At 34.4% G+C, this 23,101-nt stretch overlaps 1 protein-coding gene across 1 annotated transcript; it reads left to right on the plus strand.

Annotated features, from left to right (window-relative positions):
* Nucleotides 1–59: 59 nt before the first annotated feature.
* On the plus strand, nucleotides 60–22,270 carry LOC134252178 (origin recognition complex subunit 2-like; the record flags this gene model as incomplete). Its single annotated transcript, XM_062734612.1, has 11 exons — nucleotides 60–156; nucleotides 908–991; nucleotides 1,235–1,327; nucleotides 8,047–8,183; nucleotides 9,324–9,538; nucleotides 12,402–12,534; nucleotides 16,912–17,011; nucleotides 17,145–17,288; nucleotides 17,626–17,859; nucleotides 19,709–19,827; nucleotides 22,099–22,270. Coding segments are annotated over 11 exons (1,443 nt in total), but the record flags the coding sequence as incomplete, so codon positions are not given.
* Between the last annotated feature and the right edge of the window lie 831 nt (nucleotides 22,271–23,101).

Below are 23,101 nucleotides of genomic sequence, written 5' to 3' on the forward strand. Positions count from 1 at the left end.
AATTGAATAAAATGTAAACACTGCATTTGTATCTGCATATCAAATTGTTTTTATCATTTCAAGTGTTTGGGGATAATGAAGAGGAAAATCAGGTTGCTGGGAGTGATGTGTTTCAGTTTAAAACTCCAAAAAAGTCAGGAAGTATGGCACAAAAAGGTACATGTATGCTCATATTATGTAGGAATGTACATGTTTGTTTGCTCTAACACAAATTCAACATGATTCTCTTTTGCCCAAAGTCCATTTGCTCTAAAACTTGATCACTGAAAGTCTGTTGCTCTTCATATGAAGTCGTAAGTTTTGTAATTGTGTTTGATTTTATTGAATTTTCTGCTTTAGTTATAATTTATTCGATTTTATGTGAATGTTCATTATTATAAAGAAATATAATTACTCATAAGTAATCAATGTGATACTTACTGGTTAATTTATAATAAGTTATGTTATACACTGTATTATTATCTTTGTATTATGTTGAGAATAAAAGATTCTTAAAAATTAACCCATTGCTAAGAGGCTGCTCATCCAATTAAAATGAATAATATCTCAATTTCTTAAAGCATTTTCAAAACATACATTTAATATGAAAACCCTATATATTTATCTATAGTATTTAAAATAGGGCAAAAGGGATATATGGGAAACAGAGTACAGGGGGAATGAGAATCATAGTGCACATTTACAGACCCTAAGCTTACATGCAGACTCTTGCAAATAGTAGATAGAGTGAACAGACCTACTACCAAAATGTAGATACTATGTATTGCACCAATAATTTCGTATTTCTAAGCTATATGTAAAATCCTTGGACATCTTGAAGTTAAATTTGCCTGATAATTTTGATATAATAAGGTTTGACTGTACTGTGCATTTTACAAATTACTTACATTCACAAATCTTTGTTAAGCATCTGAGGCAAGAACACCAAAGACTCCAAAGTCCATTCTGAAGAGCAGCAGGAAGGGATCTGAAAGTAGGACTCCACAAAAAGGTTGGAGACCCGTTTTACAATATCTCGCAGATTTTTTTTTTTAATTTTAACTACTTTCGGATTTTTTTCACTAATTTGAATGAAGAATTAGTTTTGATTTATTTTTCACAAATTTATACTTCTGGTAACTCCTTTAGGATTTTTTTCACCAATTTGAATGAAGAATTGGTTATGAATTATTGTTCACAAAGTTATATTTCTGGGTACAGTCCCTACAAGTGATAATTACTCGTATTTTTACAGGGGAAGGAACTCCTACAAAGGGATTACAAGTTAAGAAGAAAGGGAGGAAACCAGAGGCTACAACACCATTTAAGCTCCGGAAAAGAGCCGAATGTAAGTGTATGTTCAGTGATTCATTTTGCCCAGCGTATTGCGTTATTTACGCATTACATTCATTAAATACCCGTTGGTTTTTGTCCAGTGCTTTCCGAATACGCATAAGTGATGACCCGGATAAAATAGAATCGAAGTTTCCAGTTTCTATTTTTATCGTTCATTCTATTTTTCGGAACAACTGCCATAAGTTTTAACATACTTCATTTTTCATTTGTCAACTATCAATCATTTAAACAAGAGACTGATAAGTATAAGATAAGGTAAAATAAGGCCTACATTTAACAGGTGTTTAATTGTTTAATGTGTCGTAATCAACTCACACTCACACATACAAAAGGTCATAAACCGACCCGATTTTTAACAAAGAAAATAATCAAAGCAATTAACAGGACAGTAAATAATCAGTGCTCTAACTGTAAAAACATTGCTTTGGAGTCGGTAAACAATTACTTGCCTGGAGGGGTTCACAGCATTGGTTTCCTTTCATTGGGACTTGTAGAGGGGTGTTTATTTGCAGTGAATTTTCACTGAGTTATTTAAAACCTAAAATATTTTTTTATTTTATTGTATTTCATTAAAAAAAAAAAGATTACTTTGTCGGGCAGATAAGGTACATGTGTACTACGATTATGGAAGCATGTGGCAAAGGAATGTGTGAGCGTCTAAAAATAACATTGGTAATGACGGTCTACAAGGAGACGATAAACATGCAGCTCAAATTGATTTTAACTTGCTTTTTCATGTCATTTTAGTATCTAAAGGTTGTGAAAGTGACATTTTTAACAAGTATACTTCCCAACAATAACTTCCAAAGTTTGAAATATGGCGATAAACAAAAGAAATTGCATATGTCTCTAGGTAGTACTACGGTATGTACGTATGATAGCCATGTTTCACCTGAAAGAAAAACATATCAAAATTTTAAAATACGCACCCCTTTTCTCACAGAAATTTATTTTAGGAAAAAAGTGCTTATTATATTCCGCCAAATACGGTAATTGAAAAAAAAAATAAAAATGTGCTTGATATCACATTCTTAGTTCTTTTTAAATTCTGACCCATTGATTTTGAGTTCTGACTCATTGCTTTCTGACAGATGGGAACACTGTACTCATTCAATCAATTTTCAAAATGAATCACTGTATGTTATACAATAATACTTGAAGATGGAGTGCAGTAAAACTTGGTTATAGCGAAGTCCTGGGGACCTATGAATTTAATTCACTATATCCATAATTCGTTATATCCATATAACGAATTTGTATAAGTACGGGTATATGTAGCGAATTCGCAATAATCACGCTTTCCTATAAGTATTACCATAGAATATCGTAGGGAATCAATTATTACAAAACATACCTTGGCTAACTAAGGTTTTTATTATTAATTAAATTTCACTGGCAAATTCTTACTAAATATAAAGTCAGTTCAATATATCTAATTTGGAGATTTTTAGAAATTCGTTATAAAAGATGTAAATTTCATTATTTTTAACCTCTATGGGACTCAAATTCAGTTCGCTGTATCCGTAAATTCGCTATATCCAAGTTCGTTATAACTGTAAAATTTTACAAAGAATTGTTAATAATTTTGCCGGGGACCCAGAAAAACTTTGCTATATCTGTGTTCGTACTAAACGAGTTTTACTGTATTCCTATATATAAAATCCTCTAATCAGCTTCTCTGATCAGAATAATCAATACGTGTATATGATACGTTCAATTTTAATCAAACTCAAGACCAGCTATCCAGAAATGAAAGGATTAAGTTTTATTAGCTCTTCTGAGCCAAAGGCTCAAAGAGCTAATGCTATGGCCATTTGTGCGGTGTGCGTAAACTTTTTAGAATATGGGCCATAACTCAAGAACCCCTTGGCCAATCAGTACCAAATTTGTCACAGGGTATCCTTGGCCCAAGGGCTACCATTTATACTAAAATAAGGGTTGGGACCCTTAAACAAGGGGAGATAATCAGGAAAACAAAACCAAAAGTACTGGTTGCTAAAAAATCTTCTTCTCCATAACCACCAGGCAGATTTTCACCAAACTTACATACAAGAATCAGGATATGTTGAAGATTAAAATTTGAACGGGGAATTACCCTGGGGCAAAGGGCGTGGTCTCAAGGTCACTTCAAAGTTGACCTAAATTTACAATTAATAAAAACGTGTATATTTTGCTTATTATAATGACTAAGACCATCAAATCTTGTAAGTTGATGCATCTTACGACTTCAAATCATGTTGATTCAAAAGTAGGTCATGGTGACCTACTTTTTAAATTTTGCGGGGATTTGTTTTCAAATTGATTTGAAGGCATATTTTGGACACTTTAAGGCCCATGATCATCAAACTTTGTCAGTTGATGTATCTTGGGTCCTCAAACAATGTCAACTTAAAAGTAGGTCACCATGACCTACTTTTCGAACTTTATGACTTATCTTTTTAAAAACATTAAATCCCATTATTTCAGACACTGTGAGGTTTAGAATCATCAAATCTTGTACTTTGATGCATCTTGGGACCTTAAAACATATTCATGAAAAAGTACGTCACTGTGACCTACTTTTTGACTTTTGCCGACATTTGTTTTCAAATTGTTTCAAACGCATATTTTGATTACCTTCAGACTACGATCATCAAACTTGGGCAGTAGATGCATCTTGGGTCTTTGGAAAATTCGACCAAAATGTAGGTCATGATGACCTACTTTCGACATTATATGGCTATATTAAAGTATCTTAGGTATTTATTGGCTTAGAATCATCAAACTTTGTGAGTCGATGCATATTTGGTTTTCGGAGAGTGAGGACCAAAAAGTAGGTCACAGTGACCTACTTTTGACATTTTATGGCTTTATTTAAGTATCTCTGGTACTTATTGGCTTAGAATCATCAAACTTTGTGAGTTGATGCATCTTGGGTTTTCGGAGAGTGATGACCAAAAAGTAGGTCACAGTGACCTACTTTTGACATTTTATGGCTATTTAAGTATCTCAGCCACTTATTGGCTAAGAGTCATCCAACTTTGTCAGTTGAGGCATCTTGGGTTTTCGGAGAATGTCGACCAAAAAGTAGGTCACAGTGACCTACTTTTGAATATCTCAGGTACGTATTAGCTTAGAATCATCAAACTTTGTCAGTTTAGACATCTTGGGTTTTCGGAGAATGTGGACCATAAAGTAGGTCACTGTGACCTACTTTTGACATTTTATGGCTATATTTAATTATATCTGGTACTTACTGGCTCGGAATTATCAAGCTTTGTCAGTTGAGGCATCTTACAGTTTCATTGAATGTCCAACAAGAAGTAGGTCACGGTGACCTACTTTTGAATATCTCAGGTACTTATCGGCTTAGAATCATCAAATTTTGTCAGCTTAGGAATCTTGGGTTTTTGGATAACGTTGACCAAAAAGTAGGTCACCGTGACCTACTTTTGACATTTGGTGGCTATATTCAATTATCTTTGGTACTAATTGGCTTAGAATCTTCAAACTTTGTCAGATGATGCATCTTGGGTTTTCAGAGAATGTTGACCAAAAAGTAGGTCATGGTGACCTACTTTGGAATATTTTCAATCAAAAGGTTGGTCACTGTGACCTACTTATGGTATTTTACAATTATATTATAATATCTTCAGTCTTAACTGGCTAAATATTATCAAACTTTGTAAGTTGATGCGTTTTGGGTCTTATGATACTAATAGAGTTGGAGGCTTCTAATAGAAGTGATAGATTGTACAATTTATCAGAAGAGCGATTCAAGGCCCTTGGGCCTCTTGTTGCCACTGTGGTGGATATTCAAAATATAGTTGAAATTGATGGAGTGATTTGAATATTTCTTTTGTTGGAATGCTACTGTACCTGAAAGAAACAGCCAATCCAAATTTCTAGGTGACATATCTTATGAAATTAGTTGCCACTTAGAGCTCTGCTGTGCTACATGTAAATTGTATGTGGTATACAGATACACTCTATGCATCAGTCTTGTTGCCATGATTGTAAAATTGTAAAAAAAACTTTACAAATCTTTTGAATTGCTTCTACATGTAGCTCCTACTGTTTTTAAGTGATCTCATAGAGACTTAGCTATAACATAACATTCTGGTTTTTTGGGAATGATCAAGTCACCATAAGTGGGTGTATCACGTGTCTTTAGTACCATTTTAATGGACAGTGTGACCAAGACATATGATCCATAGTTCTCAAAAGGGGATTGTATTATTGAACTTTTTTAAACAAACAGAAGTGGCATTCAAATGATATTCTTTAAAAATGTGTGTTTTAGGTTCAAGCACATTCAGTGAGACACCTTTGCATCACAATTTAAACTTTAATATGCAATTAACCCAAAATATTAGAATTGATTTGCCGAAGGTATATATACACATCCATTGCTTTAATACATTTTTATTGTTAAATCTATGGATTTATTGGACAGTTCATATTTTAAATTTTGCTTGTAAAATATTTACAGTATGAATGATTTATTTGAATTTTGAAATCTAAATCTTTGGAAAATAAAAGCTTCCAATTTTTAGCTCACCTGAGCTGAAGGCTCAAGTGAGCTTTTCTGATCATATTTTGTCCATCGTCCGTCCGCCCGTCCGTCTGTCTTTTCACATTTTCGACTTCTTCTGAAGAACCACTTGGCCAATTTTGACCAAACTTGCTACAAAGCATCCTTGGGTAAAGGGGAATTTAAATTGTTAAAATGGAGGGCTAAGTCCCCTCACAAGGGGAGATAATCAAGAAACGACAAAAGTAGGATGGGGTCATTAAAAAATCTTCTTCTCAAGAACCACTGTGTCAGAAAAGCTGAAACTTATGTGGAAGCATCCTGGGGTAGTGTAGATTCTAAATTATTAAAATCATGACCCCCGGGGGTAGGGCGGGGCCACAATGGAGAATCAAAGTTTTACATAAAATATATAGGAAAAATCTTTAAAAATCTTCTCAAGAACCACTGGGCCAGAAAAGCTGAAACTTACGTGGAAACATCCTGGGGTAGTGTATATCCTGAATTATTCAAATCATGACCCCCGGGGGTTGGGCAGGGCCACAATGGAGAATCAAAGATTTACGTAGTAATATATAGGAAAAATCTTTGAAAATCTTCTTCTGAAGAACCACTGGGCCTCAAAAGCTGAAACTTATATGGAAGCATCCTGGTATAGTGTAGATTCTAAATTGTTCTAATAATGACCCCTGGGGTAGGGCGGGGCCACAATGGGGAATCAAATTTTTACAATGTTGAATCAAAGCATCCTATGGTAGTGTAGATTTCAATTTGTTTAAATTATGATCAGTTGGGTAGGGTGGGGTCACAATATGTATTACAAGGGGAAATCTGATAAAGAACGGAATCAGGGCTCTCACACCCATTTTTGGTATTGGGGCCGGGGCCATTGAAATTGGGAAAAAAGCAACGTTTTTATAAAAATTGGGAAATTTTTACCAGTCATAATTTAAACTTACATCATTGTCTTGCTCTTAGTAGAAATATTTTTTCTACACTGACAACAGTACTGCAGGGATCAAACTTAACTTTCTGACCACTGTAGTAAATATCAGCAGATTTATTTTTACTATCAAATTGTAATTTTGAACTTTTCCAAGCATTTTTTTTCCTTATAGTGATTCATACAAGATTTAATTAATCTATTTTAAAAAATAATAATAATTAACCTCTTGGAAGCATTTAGGCCGTTTTATTACAGATGAAATCTGAATATACAGAGTAAATCAGTTGTTTAATAAAAAAAAAAAATCATCTTTATAAATTTGAAATTAAATCATTAAATACACTGGGGATACATTTTTTGGAAAATTACATAATTTTCTTACTCAAGTTGTTTTAGAGATGGTAAATAATTTAATGGAATATCTAACGTTACATTGTATCTGATTGTATTTACCATAAAGAAAGGAGTGGAGGAAATTCGGATTAAAAAAAAACGATCGTTTTTGGAAGTAAATTATAAGACAGGTAGCGCTGCAAAATGGATAAGATTATGGGGATTTATAAACTGTAGGAGCATGGTACCTATTTATTTTTAATTGTTAGGGAATCTAATAGCAAAATAGTGAATAAAATACCTGTAGGCCAAGTGCTTCTCGTTCAGTCTTGGTAATCTGAATTTTTTACAAGACCTTTTTTTCTGACAAAAGGTGGCGAACACAGGTCGCTTTTAACTCGCAATTTTTTATTTAATTTCTCATTCAAAGAGTATTTTCCATTAATTTCGAGCCCTGACATCATAGATCTTCACATTCTGCGACATGTTGTGAATGAACTTTACTACAGACGACTTTCGATTTTATTCTAAACTGGTTCCAGCATATAAACAAACTACCAGTTCATAACACGAACGTCTTTCCTTCATATCTTAACAGTACTTTTACGACTGTCAAAGATATGCTTTTTTGTTACAGTAATGAATTTGAAGCAATCAATAAATTGGGAATTTTTACCCTTAAATTTGGGAAAAAAAGGTACCTTTTTCACGTTGGGAATGGGGCCGAATATCGGCCCCAATTATAGAGAATCGAGAGCCCTGGGAATGGTCAAAGCTTCTCAGGTGAGCGATGTGGCCCATGGGCCTCTTGTTTAAAAAGTAAACTGTAATTGTTCATAGTAAATCATTTTAAAAAAATGAAACATTTAGTTGATTGAAGGGTACATTATACTTGACTGATATTATGGTCTATTTATAGATATCTGTGATGATATTGATGTGGACTGGGACTCGAGTGATACTGACAGTGGGGAGGGGGAAAGTGACACAGAAACAACCAAAGTCCCTCCTACCACCCCGAGGTCACGAAGAAAGATTCAGGAGGCAGCTGATATGGTGAAAGATTTATCACAACCTACATTTTGTATTCATTGGCCATTAAACTCAGAACTACATGTATACCAAGAAATTACATTTATAGAGTACCTTCAATTATACATTAATATGCCTGCAACGTTACTCAAAATCATGAAGTGCAAATTTATATGCATACAAAGGTCAGACTTGTGTATGAATGCTGTAGTGTAAATTTCAAATAAGAGAAGATACATATGATGTAAATGAAATTCATGTGATGGAAGTGTGTAAATTTCACAAGTCGTTCTTTTCACTTGAAATTCACATTTAAAAATGTATATCTGCCCTTTCTTAATTCATCTAGGATCTTGCATCTACCATAAGATGGGTAATTTCTCTGTCAGACATTACAATTTTTTGTAAGTGTGGCAATTCAGTTGAAGTCATAAGAAAGAAAACCGTAGGATATTCAAATTCATTGTCTTTGCTGTTGCAGATCTAAATGCCCTTTCTTGATCGCTCTAAGTGAGTCTCCGGTCCCAAATTTTTTCCCCTATATAACTAAGCAAATTTACTCTTGATTTTTCGAACTCTTGATCTCTCGAAACCCTTGATCCGTCGAAGTCAAAATGCAGTCTTGCTATGAATATTCTATTGAAATTTACCCTCGATACCTCGTAGTGGCTATGTGTATACAAAGTTACATAATGAGCAACTTTACCTGGACATTTAATGGCCCCTGGCAGAAGACACGGGTCTCGTGATACGGGATGTTTATTCAGGTGACACTTATACTGTACGGTTATAATTGATTTATAATTAATCTTATGTTTCCAATATGATGTCCGTAATTATAAAGAATGCATAAATAAATATGAACTGACGATGTACATTTTTTGCTTTACTCATTTTAATAAATATTAACTAAAATACGAAAATATATCATTGTTTTATAAAAACCACGTGTAAAAAGTTAGCACTGCATGAAAATCATTACACCTGGTAAGACTAATTTTAAAACCTGTCAAACAAACCCGGAAAATTCCGGACTCTTGAAAACTCGAACTCTTGAACTCTCGAAGTTTTCCCTTGGTCCCACGGACTTCGAGGTATCGAGAGTTACCTGTATCATCCTTTATACAGAAATGATATCGTGCAAATCCTTATTTTCAAAAACAGCCTCATATGGTAGAAGAATACTTTGACTTGCATTCACAAGGGGGGATGTCAATGGTAACATCGGACAGAACTCTAGCAAAGCTGGGGTCAACAAAGATGGACCAGGACTCGCTGAACGAACTTCTGAAAAGGATCCCAAGCAAGCACAGCAGTGAATGTAAACAAATGTATGAGGAACACAGAGAGCTTTTCTCCAGGTGGATGTTTCACATGTGGCAAGTAGACTTTCAATTTTACATCAATTTTTAAAAAAAAGTTTTGTTAAGTTTTCAAGTCTGAGTTATCCAACCAGAAGTTGAGCTAAATACAATCAAACTTTAAGCAGTCACCTGTGGGAGCCATTTTAAATACCGTAGAAGTAGAAATTTTGGCGAGACGCAAATTTAGCAATTTCTACCTAAAATCTGATATTTTATTTTTAGCGAGAAGTAATCTTAGCAATTTTAAAATGTTAACTAAAGAAGCTATTACAAATAATACGCAATCAATTTTAGCGATATCAGCATCCTAGCTAATAATGCCAAAATTAAATCCTCGCTAAAAATTCTACTTATACGGTAACATTTATTCATATTATGAATAGAGGTTTATCTTTTTTTAAGAAGTGTATCTTCCAATTATGTGCATGGATTCTACTTTTTTGACATGGTATTCGGATATTGTTTAGGTGATTATTGAACCATCAAACTCTTTTATACATGTATTTTATTAAGATTACTGGTAAGCATGAAATTTTTTAGCTCACCTCAACGAAGTTGGGCGAGCTTATGTAATACCCTCGGCGTCGGTGTCGGCGTTGGCGTCGGCGTCCCAGGTTAAGGTTAAGTTTTTTGGAGCAGTTTTCTTTTTAAGAACTTCTATGTCCTATATTGATTAGACATGCATGGAAGATGCTTTAAGTGTGTTTCATTGTACCAGTCAAAGTTTCAGATGCTGCAATTTCAGCAAAAAAAATGACCAGGTTAATGTTTTTGGAGCAGGTTAACATTTTTGGTGCAGTTTTTGGTGTAGGTCTCATTTCCAAGGAACTATAAGCCCTATGTTGACCAAACTTGCATGGATGATACATCTAAGGATGCACACTACCGGGCTTGCTTCGGATGCTGAATCTGACCTACATTTTCCGGTTGAGTGAACAGGTTAAAGTTTTTGGTGCAGGTTTCATTTCCAAGTAACTATAAGACCTATGTTGACCAAACTTGCATGGATGATACATGATACATCTAAGGATGCATACTGCCAGGCTTGCTTCGGATGCTGTATCTGACCTACATTTTCCAGTTGAGTGAACAGGTTAAAGTTTTTGGTGCAGGTTTCATTTCCAAGTAACTATAAGCCCTATGTTGAGCAAACTTGCATGGATGATACATCTAAGGATGCATACTACCAGGCTTGCTTTGGATGCTGAATCTGACCTACATTTTCCAGTTGAGTGAACAGGTTAAAGTTTTTGGTGCAGGTTTAATTTCCAAGTAACTATAAGCCCTATGTTGAGCAAACTTGCATGGATGATACATCTAAGAATGCATACTACCAGACTTGCATTGGATGCTGAATCTGACCTACATCTTCCAGATGAGTAAACAGCTTAAAGTATTTGGTTTCATTTCCAGGTAACTATAAGTCCTATGTTGACCAAACTTGCATGGATGATACATCTAAGGATGCATACTACCAGGCTTGCTTCAGATGCTGAATCTGACCTACATTTTCCGGTTGAGTGAACAGGTTAAAGTTTTTGGTGCAGGTTTCATTTCCAATTAACTATAAGCCCTATGTTGACCAAACTTGCATGGATGATACATCTAAGGATGCATACTACCAGGCTTGCTTCGGATGCTGAATCTGACCTACGTTTTCCAGTTGAGTGAACAGGTTAAAGTTTTTGGTGCAGGTTTCATTTCCAAGTAACTATAAGTCCTATGTTGACCAAACTTGCATGGATGATAAGTCTAAGGATGCATACTACCAGGCTTGATTCGGATGCTGAATCTGTCCTACATTTTCCGGTTGAGTGAACTGGTTAAAGTTTTTGGCGCAGGTTTCATTTCCAAGTAACTATAAGTCCTATGTTGACCAAACTTGCATGGATGATACATCTAAGGATGCATACTACCAGGCTTGCTTCGGATGCTGAATCTGATCTACATTTTCCAGTTGAGTGAACAGGTTAAAGTTTTTGGTGCAGGTTTCATTTCCAAGTAACTATAAGCCCTATGTTGACCAAACTTGCATGGATGATACATCTAAGGATACATACTACCAGGCTTGCTTCGGATGCTGAATCTGACCTACGTTTTCCGGTTGAGTGAACAGGTTAAAGTTTTTGGTGCATGATTCATTTCCAAGTATCTATGAGTTCTTTAATGACCAAACTTGCATGGATGATACATCTAAGGATGCATACTACCAGGCTTGCTTTGGATGCTGAATCTGACCTACATTTTGTGGATGAGTGAAAATGTTAGTTTTTGATGCAGGTTTCATTTCCAATTAACTATGAACCCTATAATGAGCAAACTTGCATGGACGATTTATCTTTGGATGCACACTAATGGACTTGCTTCGGATGCTGAATTTGACATACATTTTTCAGATAATGGACCAGGTAAAAGTTATGGGTGCAGATCTATTACCAAAAAAGTATAAGGCTTATATAACATTGTATAAACCAAACTTTCACAAATGTTGCATCAAGAGATGAAAACTCTCAAATTTGCTTCAGATGCTGGATTTTAATTACCTTTTCATGAAGAAGAACTAATAGTTTAATTTTTTTTATGTAGGTCTATTTCAAAGTATCAGATCAAAATTGCTTAAATATTTTCATTTTTGGAATGTACACTTTTTGTTTGTTAATTGTGTGACTTTGCCTTACTTAAAGACAACATTCGTTGAGGTGAGCTCTGTAATCTCTGATTACCTATGTTTAAAGTATATATTTGTTAAATGTTTGTGCAAAAATTAAAAAAATAAGGTACATTACCTTAGAATATAAAATCCTCAGAAAATGTGTGCAGGTTCTTTTTCTTTCATTCTTTCTTTATAAAAAGCCTTACTGGTGTTTTCTCTTTGCAGCAATGGATACAATATATTGTTACATGGTCTGGGCTCCAAGAGAACTTTGATTGAAGACTTCAGAAGATCTGAACTAAAAGATGTAGATCATATTGTTGTTAATGGGTATTTTCCAAGTCTGACCATTAAACATGTAAGTGTTAATTTCATATGTAACTGCAATACCCAGTAGGGATTTGTATTTATCATTGTCTGTGAGGTTCAAACATACATTACTTTCCTAATGATGTAACATGGTAGTTTGTTGAGCATTCAGGTGACTCGATCAGCACATTTATTATATACCTACTGTGTATCACTCAATTTTACTGTTGATTTAACGCTATCATGTGACGTCGTGATCCGACTTTCTGGATCACCACACTGTGGTTTTCTGAATCCATATCACCACTCTCTGAAACTGATGATGTAGTATGCAGAAACATGACGTTATTTTTCTCGCGCGTTAAAAAGTCCCTTGTAATTATGCTTTGTTTTATTGATAAATATTATACAATTGATCTCTAAAGTGTTATTTTGCTCTATTTAGGTAGTTATGAGAGGGTATATAATAAATTTATCATTATAACAGTAACTTGATCCGAAGAGCCGTAGCACATCTTGTTGACTGGCACGGATCATCAGATCAAACTCGACGCTTCATGTCTGTTAGATCTGATGATCCGCGCCTGTCAACTCGATGTGATACGACCCTTCGGATCAAGTTACTGTTATAATAATATGTATGGATTTGTAATTTTATATACTGATATTCTCTTATCAAAAATACACTATGGAATCATTAATTTACACTAATAATAATTATACATGTGTATCACTATGAGCTTTTTCTGATAAAATTACCTCCAGCATCTGTTTAGCTGTCTGTCCATCTGTAAACCTTTTTACATATGTTAAAAAAACTTAGTGAAAGCTTCTTTGTAAAGTGTAGATTCAAAGTTTGAACAAATTATGACCAAGGGGTAAAGGGTTGGACCAGCGTAACTTCATGGTCTCCCCAAGATCAAACTTGAATGAATGATGCATTAAGGGATAAATACTCCAGATGATGTATCTGACCTACATTTTCTGGATGAATGACCAGGTTAAGATTTTGAAGAAGGCTCATTCCAGTGTAACTTCAAACCCGATGTGGACTAAGTTTGAATGATTGTTGCATCTTTGGATGCACTAATTTTGAATGGTTGTTGTACATGTATCTTTGGATGCAGACTATCAGAATTGACATGAATGCTGGATTTGACCCACATTCTCAGGGAAAGTTTTTAGAGCAGGTTGATTTCCACATGTCTATAAAACTTTCTTTGACCAAACATATTGATGCATCAAGATAAGCACACTATTAAACAGACATGCTTTGTATGTTAAATCTGATCTCCATTTTTAGCTCACCTGAGCACATTCTGATCACATTTTGTCAGTCGTCCGTCTGTCTAGCTGTCTGTCTGTCTGTCCGTCTGTAAACTTTTCACATTTTCGACTCCTCAAGAACCATAAGAACCAATTTTGACCAAACTTGGTACAAAGCAGCCTTGGGTAAAGGGAAATTTAAATTGTTAAAATGAAGGGCCAAGCACAGGCAACTGACTTTACTTATTTTTCTTTTAATAAAAAAAATATACCCTCACCTTATAATAAACCAAGGCTCCCAACGGCGCCATCTTGAATTTTTCAAGGTCTGCCACATCCACTTGTACTTTCGTCTGAAACTCCGTCAAATAAATTCCCTGCAACCATATTCTTTCTGTAGCCAGTCTTTCGAGGTCTAAACTTACGGACACTGCAGCCAGAAGGGCACATCACACTTGCAAATATTAAAAATCCCTCGTCAAACTCGATCTACTGCTTCAACAATCCGAGAAATCGCCAAAGGGGGGCCGGAAGTTTACATACGACTTGAATTTCTTAAGGAAAGCCCTTTTTTGATTGGTCGATATATTTATACGATTTATTTTTAAAAATATTTTAAACCAGCGAAAGTTATAAACTACTTATTCCAAAAACAGTTCAGACAATAATACAACGTAATATACATGTAAGAACATTTGTTGCATTTCTTTCTAAAATAATTTAGATATAGCTTGATCAAAGCGATTATATTTTGTAAATGTCGAAGATCGGCCTGATATCATGCTAGCTGATCAATGAACATTTTCGAGACAAAATATTGAGTCGGTTGTAAGTCCCTACTTACATGCACTAGATATAATTAATAACACCGTCATGATTGATGCCCTGATTGAGCGATATCCGTGGAGAAGATTGACTTTGTTTATTCAAAGTATGTACGCACGTGGGGGGGGGGGGGGGGAGTCCACACTAAAATTATTCCAAGGAGTGTTGAGATCTACAATTTTATGTATTGCAATAAAGTAATGGCATGGCGACATTTTTTTTCTTGGTGACGTGACAGATTATACATATACATACTGCATAAGCTAATTGATTTCATTACATATCTTTTTATCAGTGCATGTATCCCCTCCCCTTTTTCAATTAAGCATATGCCAGGTATATATGTATATACACATGTATATATAACTGGATCAGGATGGTTTGCAGTCTATTGTTTTTTGAAAACCATTCAATTAACTCTAGTTGATTTGTTTTTGATTTTATTTTTCAAGCACCCCTCTCTTTTATTCAAGATTGTTTCGAACGCAACGATATGTATAGATTAATACAGATATTTTACAGGCATATTTATAAGAAGTGTTTCATTTTTCCCAGTTTGCACTTTTTTTTATTTCAATGATCGAAATATTTATTAAACTTTCAAGGTAATTGTAACACGCCGCTTACACACGTGGATTATAGATCCACCACAAAACTGACAAATACGGAATTCCCATTAGCATATTGATGTAAACTTCTGGCCCCCCTTTGGCGATTTCTCGGCTTGTTGAAGCAGTAGATCAAGTTTGACGAGGGATTTTTAATATTTGCAAGTGTGATGCGCCCTTCTGGCTGCAGTGTCCGTAAGTTTAGACCTCGAAAGACTGGCCACAGAAAGAATATGGTTGCAGGGAATTTATTTGATGGAGTTTCAGACGAAAGTACAAGTGGATGTGGCAGACCTTGAAAAATTTAAGATGGCGCCGTTGGGAGCCTTGGTTTATTATAAGGTAAGGGTATATTTTTTTTATTAATAGAAAAATAAGTAACGTCAGGTGCCTGTGGGGCCAAGTCCCTTCACAAGGGGTGATAATCAAGAAAAGACAACAATAGGGTGGGGTCATTAAAAAATCTTCTTTTCAAGAACCACTAGGCCAGAAAAGCTGAAACTTATGTGGAAGCATCCTTGAGTAGTTTAGATTCTAAATTGTTCAAATCATGACCAAGGGGTTGGGCGGGGCCACAATGGGGAATCAAAGTTTTGCATAGAAATATATCTCTAATTAGGAAAAATCTTCTCAAGAACCGCTGGGCCAGAAAAGCTGAAACTTATGTGGAAGCTTTCTTGGATAGTGTAGAGTCTAAATTGTCTAAATTATGATCAGTGGGATAGGGTAGGGTCACAATATGTAATACAAGGGGGAAATCTGGTAAAGAACAGCATGGTCAAAGCTTTTCAGGTGAGCGATGTGGCCCATGGGCCTCTTGTTCAGACGAGTGACAAGTGAAGTTTTAAGGACAAGCACATTCCTGGGTAACTGCAAACCCAATTTGAACTAAAATTGCATAAATGTTGTAACTATAAGGATGTACACCTCCAGATCACTTGTTTAATTTGCGACTTTGCTTTACTTCAATTATATTTAAGAAATAAAGTCCACGTTTTCGTGAATGTTGCAGAATAACCTCCGAGGTCGAGAAATGTTGTTTGAAAGATAAAAGCCGAGGCTTTTATATTTCAAACAACATTTCGAGACCGAGGAGGTTATTCTGCATCATTCATGACAAGAAGGACTTTATTTCTATTCTTCCATGTCTACTACAATCGCTAAAATACGGCTGATTGTTTCCTCTATAGAGAAACGAATTAGGTCACCATGTCTCGATTACGCTGTTCCATTTAAAACCAGAGGTAAAGTTTGTCTGCTTACCTGTGTATGGAATGCAGACAATTTGAGCTTTCGTTACATTAAAAATAGCCTTCTTAAATTACAAATTTGTTCGTAATGTGTATTGATCAGTTATAATGAATATACAATAACAAAATCATGTTCCTGTTTCACTGCTAAAATCACGTTGTTTAATGTGTAGGGAGGTCCGTGGAATAGCCCCGCTTAGCTATAAAAACCGACATTCATCAGCAACTTTATGCAATTTACAGTGTTTATACTGCTAAAGATGACACATCGATGATGCGGTCTGAACAAGTATTTCATTCTACAGCCAAACATGCATTTGAATTGTTCAGATTTGATACGTGTTTCTGATCTGATAATTTTTTGATGACGTTCATGATCTATTGGAGAATAATGTCCGCGGCTTTGCTTTGATCTTTGCAGTAATCGTGGTAGAATTGTTGAGGTTAGTTCTTATTTTTTGCATTACCATGTTTCAGATTTTGAATACTATAATTGATGATATACTAGAAGTAGAGGGCAGCCACAGAAGTCCTCTGGATCAAGTAGATTTCATTAAATCACAGTTTGAGACAAAAGGTAATTCTAGATAGAGGAATACCATAGTTATAAGTTTATATGACATATGTTGTCACAGAAGTCTGTAAATCCATAGTACAATACATGTGAAAACAATATAACTAATAATAGGTCGTATACTTTTCCTCCAAAGATTACAGGGATTTCTTCCTCATTGTACATAATATTGACGGGATAATGCTACGTCCGGAGAAAGTTCAGAATATTCTAAGTTTGTTGAGCCAGATTAGAGGATTCCATATTATAGCTTCCATTGACCACATCAATGCTCCACTTAGTAAGTGTACAGTTTCTGCTTTTAATATGTTGGAGTTGTGGAAACATGTACTGTAAATCAACTTTTTATTTGCAACAGCTTTATTTTCACGTTATTACACAAGGCAGTACATTTTGTATATACAGTATATGTCATTCCATGTCAATATTATTCATTTAAAAAAAAAAATTAATTTATATCAGGTTGATCTTTTGCGAATGCCAGTTTTCAACCTTTTAATGAACTAACAACTTAATATTTTATACAATGTGTTTTTGTTCATTGAAGGCAGAATTGATAGATAAGTCTGTTTTTGGCATGGCTAGCTAATGGATAGTTACATATTTTATCTTGGCAGTATGGGACCAGACAAAGTGCAGTCGATATTGCTGGCTGTGGTACGATGTCACCACATACTTACCATACACTGACGAGACTTCCTACGAGAACTCGCTTCTGGTGCAACAGACAGGTGCCCTCGCTCTCAGTTCTATGTCTCACGTAATGAAGAGTTTAACCACTAATGCTAAACAGATCTTTATACTGCTGGCCAAACACCAGATGGAGAACAAAGATAGTGGTACCTATATAGGTAAGCAATTTTATTTTCTTCAAAAATAGGACTGGGCATTGGCTTGGAATTAAGTATCGGACATGTGTTGCAATATTTTTAATTAAAATTTAAATGGTCTTTTTTTTGTTTTAATAATTTCCATTTACAGGCATGTAGCATCGTGTTTGAAAGTGGGGGGGGCAAGCATAGAAAAAAAAATTTTTTTGCTTACTTGTAAAAGTTGACAAGCAAAAAAAAAAAAAAGGAAATTAAAAAAATTACCCAAATTCGAAAATCCTATTTCCGGGGGTGGGGTTTAAGTGGCCAACTTTTTTCAGGGCCAACTTCCTTTAACTTCCAATTTTTCTTCCATACATTACTTTATTTCCTTCATATTACTGTACTACTTTTTTGAAGGCCAACTTCCTTTCACTTCCAATTTTTCTTTCATACATTACTTTATTTCCTTCATATTACTGTACTACTTTTTTGAAGGCCAACTTCCTTTCACTTCCAATTTTTCTTCCATACATTACTTTATTTCCTTCATATTACTGTACTACTTTTTTGAAGGCCAACTTCCTTTCACTTCCAATTTTTCTTCCATACATTACTTTATTTCCTTCATATTACTGTACTCTGGTAAGAAGTGGGGGGGGGGGGGGGGCAACCAACCTTTCAATGGACATTTTCAATAGTAAAGGTAATGTTGGGAAAAAAAGTGGGGGGGGGGGCAGGCCCCCCTGTTGCTACGTCCCTGATTTATAAACAGAGTGTATATACAACTAAGTCTGGTCATGTGGTTAAACCAAAACAGATCCTTGACCTATAATTTCAGTTAAAATTTTCCCTGAAATATAAATAAAATATAAATTAGTTAGATAGACATGTGTAAATAGTCAAAATGATTTATATGTTTGTGAGGCATGTCAGCATGCTCTTGTTATAATGGTCAATTAATGCATTTTTGTAACTTAATTCCTTATAAAATTATCACTGTAGTAGTTGGGCATTCAGCCACTACTAATGTAAAAGTTTCGTACTTCGCGTTGTGTGTGTTTTTTTTTAAGATGTTCCTTTCAATAGTATTTCAACCTTTATTAACCCTTTTGATTTTCTGCCTGTAGTGAGGCTTGTAATTAAATAATAAATAGATAATAAAGTTTTAAATCTTTAATAAAGTTTAACAATTGTATATGAGAATTCGAAACACAAATTAATAATCCCGGGGATTCATGTATGAAAAATATGATCGAACAAAAAAAATTTTTGTTGATTTCATAACACTTTTGCAACAAAATGGGACCACACATGTTCAACCTTTCTGTTCTGCATGAACATTTCATGTTTGAACGATTTCTGGCATCTTTTAAAAATTTCTTGTTTTACTTTAGAAATCCCAAGACCAAGCATTTGCGACTCTATCAGTACATGAAATATTGCAACACAATATTTTTGTCAACAAATCACAATATACCGGAATATCAATATTATTGTGCAGCCTAATTAAAAAATTGAAATTAATAGCAGTAGGATGTGTAAATGCTTCTTGCAATCGCAGGTCAGTTACCCTTTAATTTATCCTGGTTGGATTTTTTTACTGGTTGGGATTTTTTGATTCCCAATTTGGATTAGAAAATAGGAGCATAGGAAAAATTCTTTTATTTTCAAGCTGCATTTTAAACTGATTAAGATAAATATTGATTCCAATTGCTGCTGTTCCTTGCAAAGGAATGGGCATTTCTTATGACAGGTATTAAGTATTAAAAATATTTTCCTATGCTATGTTGAGAAATTAATTGACAATGATAAACGAGAGAAAAGAAATAAATTTCTAAAGAGAGTCACGCATCGTAGACTTTATAAACTGTTTTATATTTTTGTTTAGGTATGTCCTTACAAGACCTTTACCAAAGATGCAGAGAAGCTTTCCTCGTGAACAGTGATTTAACATTACGTGCTCAGTTAACAGAATTCAGAGATCATAAGCTGATCAAGTCCAAGAAGGTCTGTAAAGTTTAATTCTAATGCAATTGGTTTGTAAAACACATTTTGATTGGCTAATGTGCTTTGTTTGAAGCAGTAAAACGAGCATTAATGAGAGTGAAAGCTTTTCATTGTGACGTCATAAAAGAGCGATGCAAAAACACAATGTGCCTTGACATATTTCATATAATGAAATTCAACAAAACAAGCATTCTGAGAGTATTGCATAAGCAATACATGTCCACTACTGGGTTCCCCTTTTTCTCTAGAATGTCATTTTATAATATGCAAAAGTTATGACCACTGTAAAACTGCTTAATGTTAAAATTTTAAGGTTGTGCATGCCTTTAACCTTAAAAGACATTCCACATAAAGACGAAAATTCAACTCATTTTTTCAACGTTTTTTTTTTACTTCATATTTACCATGTTGACCTTCAGAATTTAGCGCAGCACAAACCCGGCCCCAGGGTCATGAAACAAACTTAGACTTAAGTCAAATTTTCAATCGCCTATAAAATAGTCATTGGTTGAGGAATTAATTTAGAAATTTGCAGATAACAATGCTTCTGTAAAGCAATATTGAAAAATATTTCAATTTTGGTCTGCTAGACCTGAGGTACCACATTTTATTATAAAGTGAAGATTTTGACTTAAGCTTAAGATGTTTCATGATCCAGGGGCCTGGATCTTAAACCATTATGAAAAATTAAAAATACCCTAATTCTGTCAGAAATCAATGAAGCAATACAGCATTCAAACTTGATCTGTAACTCATTAAGATACACTCACATACCAAAATTCAGCTCAATATCTGCAAGTGTTACAAAAAAAAAGTGCGAAAAACCAAGTAGGACAGACTGACAGGCAGACATGGGACAGACGGATGGATGGACTGACTGATGGACGGACGGACTTAAACTTGTGCTGCATAAATTACACTTATGTTTAAAATTATTCAATCCACTTGACACTACAATTAAATATCTTTGAAGTTTGAAGACATATCGATGAAAGAATTATATTATTATACCCCGCTCCGAAGGAGAGGGGGTATACTGTTTTACCCTTGTGTGTCTGTCTGTCCGTCCGTCTGTGTGTCCGTGTGTCTGTCCGAAACAAATTTTCCTTGCAGTTTTCTCAGCAACTACTCATTATAGCAGCTTGAAATTTTAACACAATCTTTACTGAGGCATGCCATATGGTGGGATACATTTTTGTTCAAATCTGATGTCAACTTCCTGTTTGTCTGTGCATCTGTCTGTTTCATACATAACAAGTTTTCGTCACAGTTTTCTCAGCAACTAATCATCGTAGAAGCTTGAAATTTTAACATAATCTTCTCGGAAGCATGCCATATGGTGGGATACTTTTTTGGTCAAATCCGATATCAACTTCCTGTGTGTCTGTGTGATTGTCCGTTTCATGCATAATAAATTTTTGTCACAGTTTTCTCAGCAACTACTCATCGTTTAAGCTTGAAATTTTAACACAATATTCTCTGAGGCATGCCATACGGTGGGATACATTTTTCGTCAAATCCGATGTCAACTTCCTGTTTGTCTTCGTGTCTGTCCGTTGTATACAAAACAAGTTTTTGTCGCAGTTTTCTCAGCAACTACTCATCGCAGATGCTTGAAATTTTTACACAATCTTCCCTGAGGCATGCCATATGGTGGCAAATCAGATGTCAACTTCCTGTTTGTCTGTGCGTCTGTTTCATACATAACAAATTTTTGTCACAGTTTTCTCATTAACTATTCATAGTAGATGCTTGAAATTTTAGTACACTCTTTCTTGAGGCATGCCATATGGTGGGATTAATTTTGATATGAATCTGATGTCAACTTCATATTTTTCTGTTCATCTACCTGTAATTGAACTTGTTTATATTAACATGATAATGTTTATTTAGATTAGAGCGGGGGGTATTACTAGTGAGTATTGGCTCACAGATTTCTTGTTAATTTTTAATTTATATTGATACAAAATTAAATCATAAGGAATACAAGTTATATGTTTATGTAAAAAAAAATGGTTTGAAACAGTTTTCTTTTTTTCCCAACTGTTTTGCAGTTTATAAAGCATGACCTGTTCCAACCTAAGTTGTATTATATAACTAGAGAATATATTGATTTCTTTATTTATATTAAATTTAACTCTCTATGCAAACAGTTCATAACTTCAGTACAAAGTATATTTAATGGAATGCTGAAATAATAAAACAAAGACATATTTTACTATATAGTTCTAGATCTTTTAAATAAATTGAAAAAATATTGATTACTTGCAGGGTTTTGAAGGAATTGAATACCTTGTAATCCCAGTGGACAATGCTACACTAACAGAGTTCATAGAACAGCATGATAGTAATGTGTAACTGAAAGCTGGACTTCAGTTGTGATTCAATTCATCCCAACAAACATAACATTGACAATAAGTTTGGTGCAGTTGTATGTCAAATTAATATATGTGTTTAATATTGAACATTGTTATTTGCAAAAAAAAAAATTGTAATTAACTTATTGGAATTGAAAAATAAATTTAGGAGTATCCATAGGATGATGTTTGCTGTTCATTTGTATGATTGATTTCTGTCTCAGGACTTTTTAATATGACCTTTTAATGAAAAAATACATGTACAGCTGATGTAGGAGTAGCATTGATTTTATTAAAAAGTCCATAAATGATCAATGGGCATGCTGTCCTGCCAATTATATGACCAGGGCATAAAGTGCTCATCAGATATGTCCATGGAATCTTATGTTCTTGATCTGTCTCATCCTTCACACTTTGCATGTTGCTTAATTTCAAACATACACAGATACTTTCAAAAATATGTAATTAGAGGTACATGTATTCAGTAAAAAAAGAAGATAATCAGTAAATAAATCAACACTGAAAGAAACCAAATCGTGAACAGAGCAAGGACTCCTGAGATGGACCAGTTGTCATGGAGGAGTAGACATCCCCTGTCGACTGCCATGTGCTCCTCATCATGGTCTATTAAAGATATAAATAATATAAAAATAATTTAGTGTGATGATTAAGGCCTAACTCACACTTACTTATTTTCATATTTTTCCTTTTACTAGATCATGATAAGGTAAAAGGAAAAAACAAGTAAAATTGATGCAAAGCATCAAATCGGTCGCAAAAAAATGTAGCATTTTAAAAAGTACATTCACAATTTAAAAAGTATCTATGCTAGGAAAGCACACGGTTTTCAAAGCTGAAATAGTGATCCTTTCTATATCAGACTGCCTTTAAAACAAAATAAATAATAAAAAAAAATA

The sequence above is a fragment of the Saccostrea cucullata genome, unplaced genomic scaffold (assembly GCF_032062105.1).
Source record: "Saccostrea cucullata isolate Sc308-1 unplaced genomic scaffold, CSIRO_AGI_Scuc_v1 ctg1890, whole genome shotgun sequence".
NCBI lineage: Eukaryota > Metazoa > Mollusca > Bivalvia > Ostreida > Ostreidae > Saccostrea > Saccostrea cuccullata.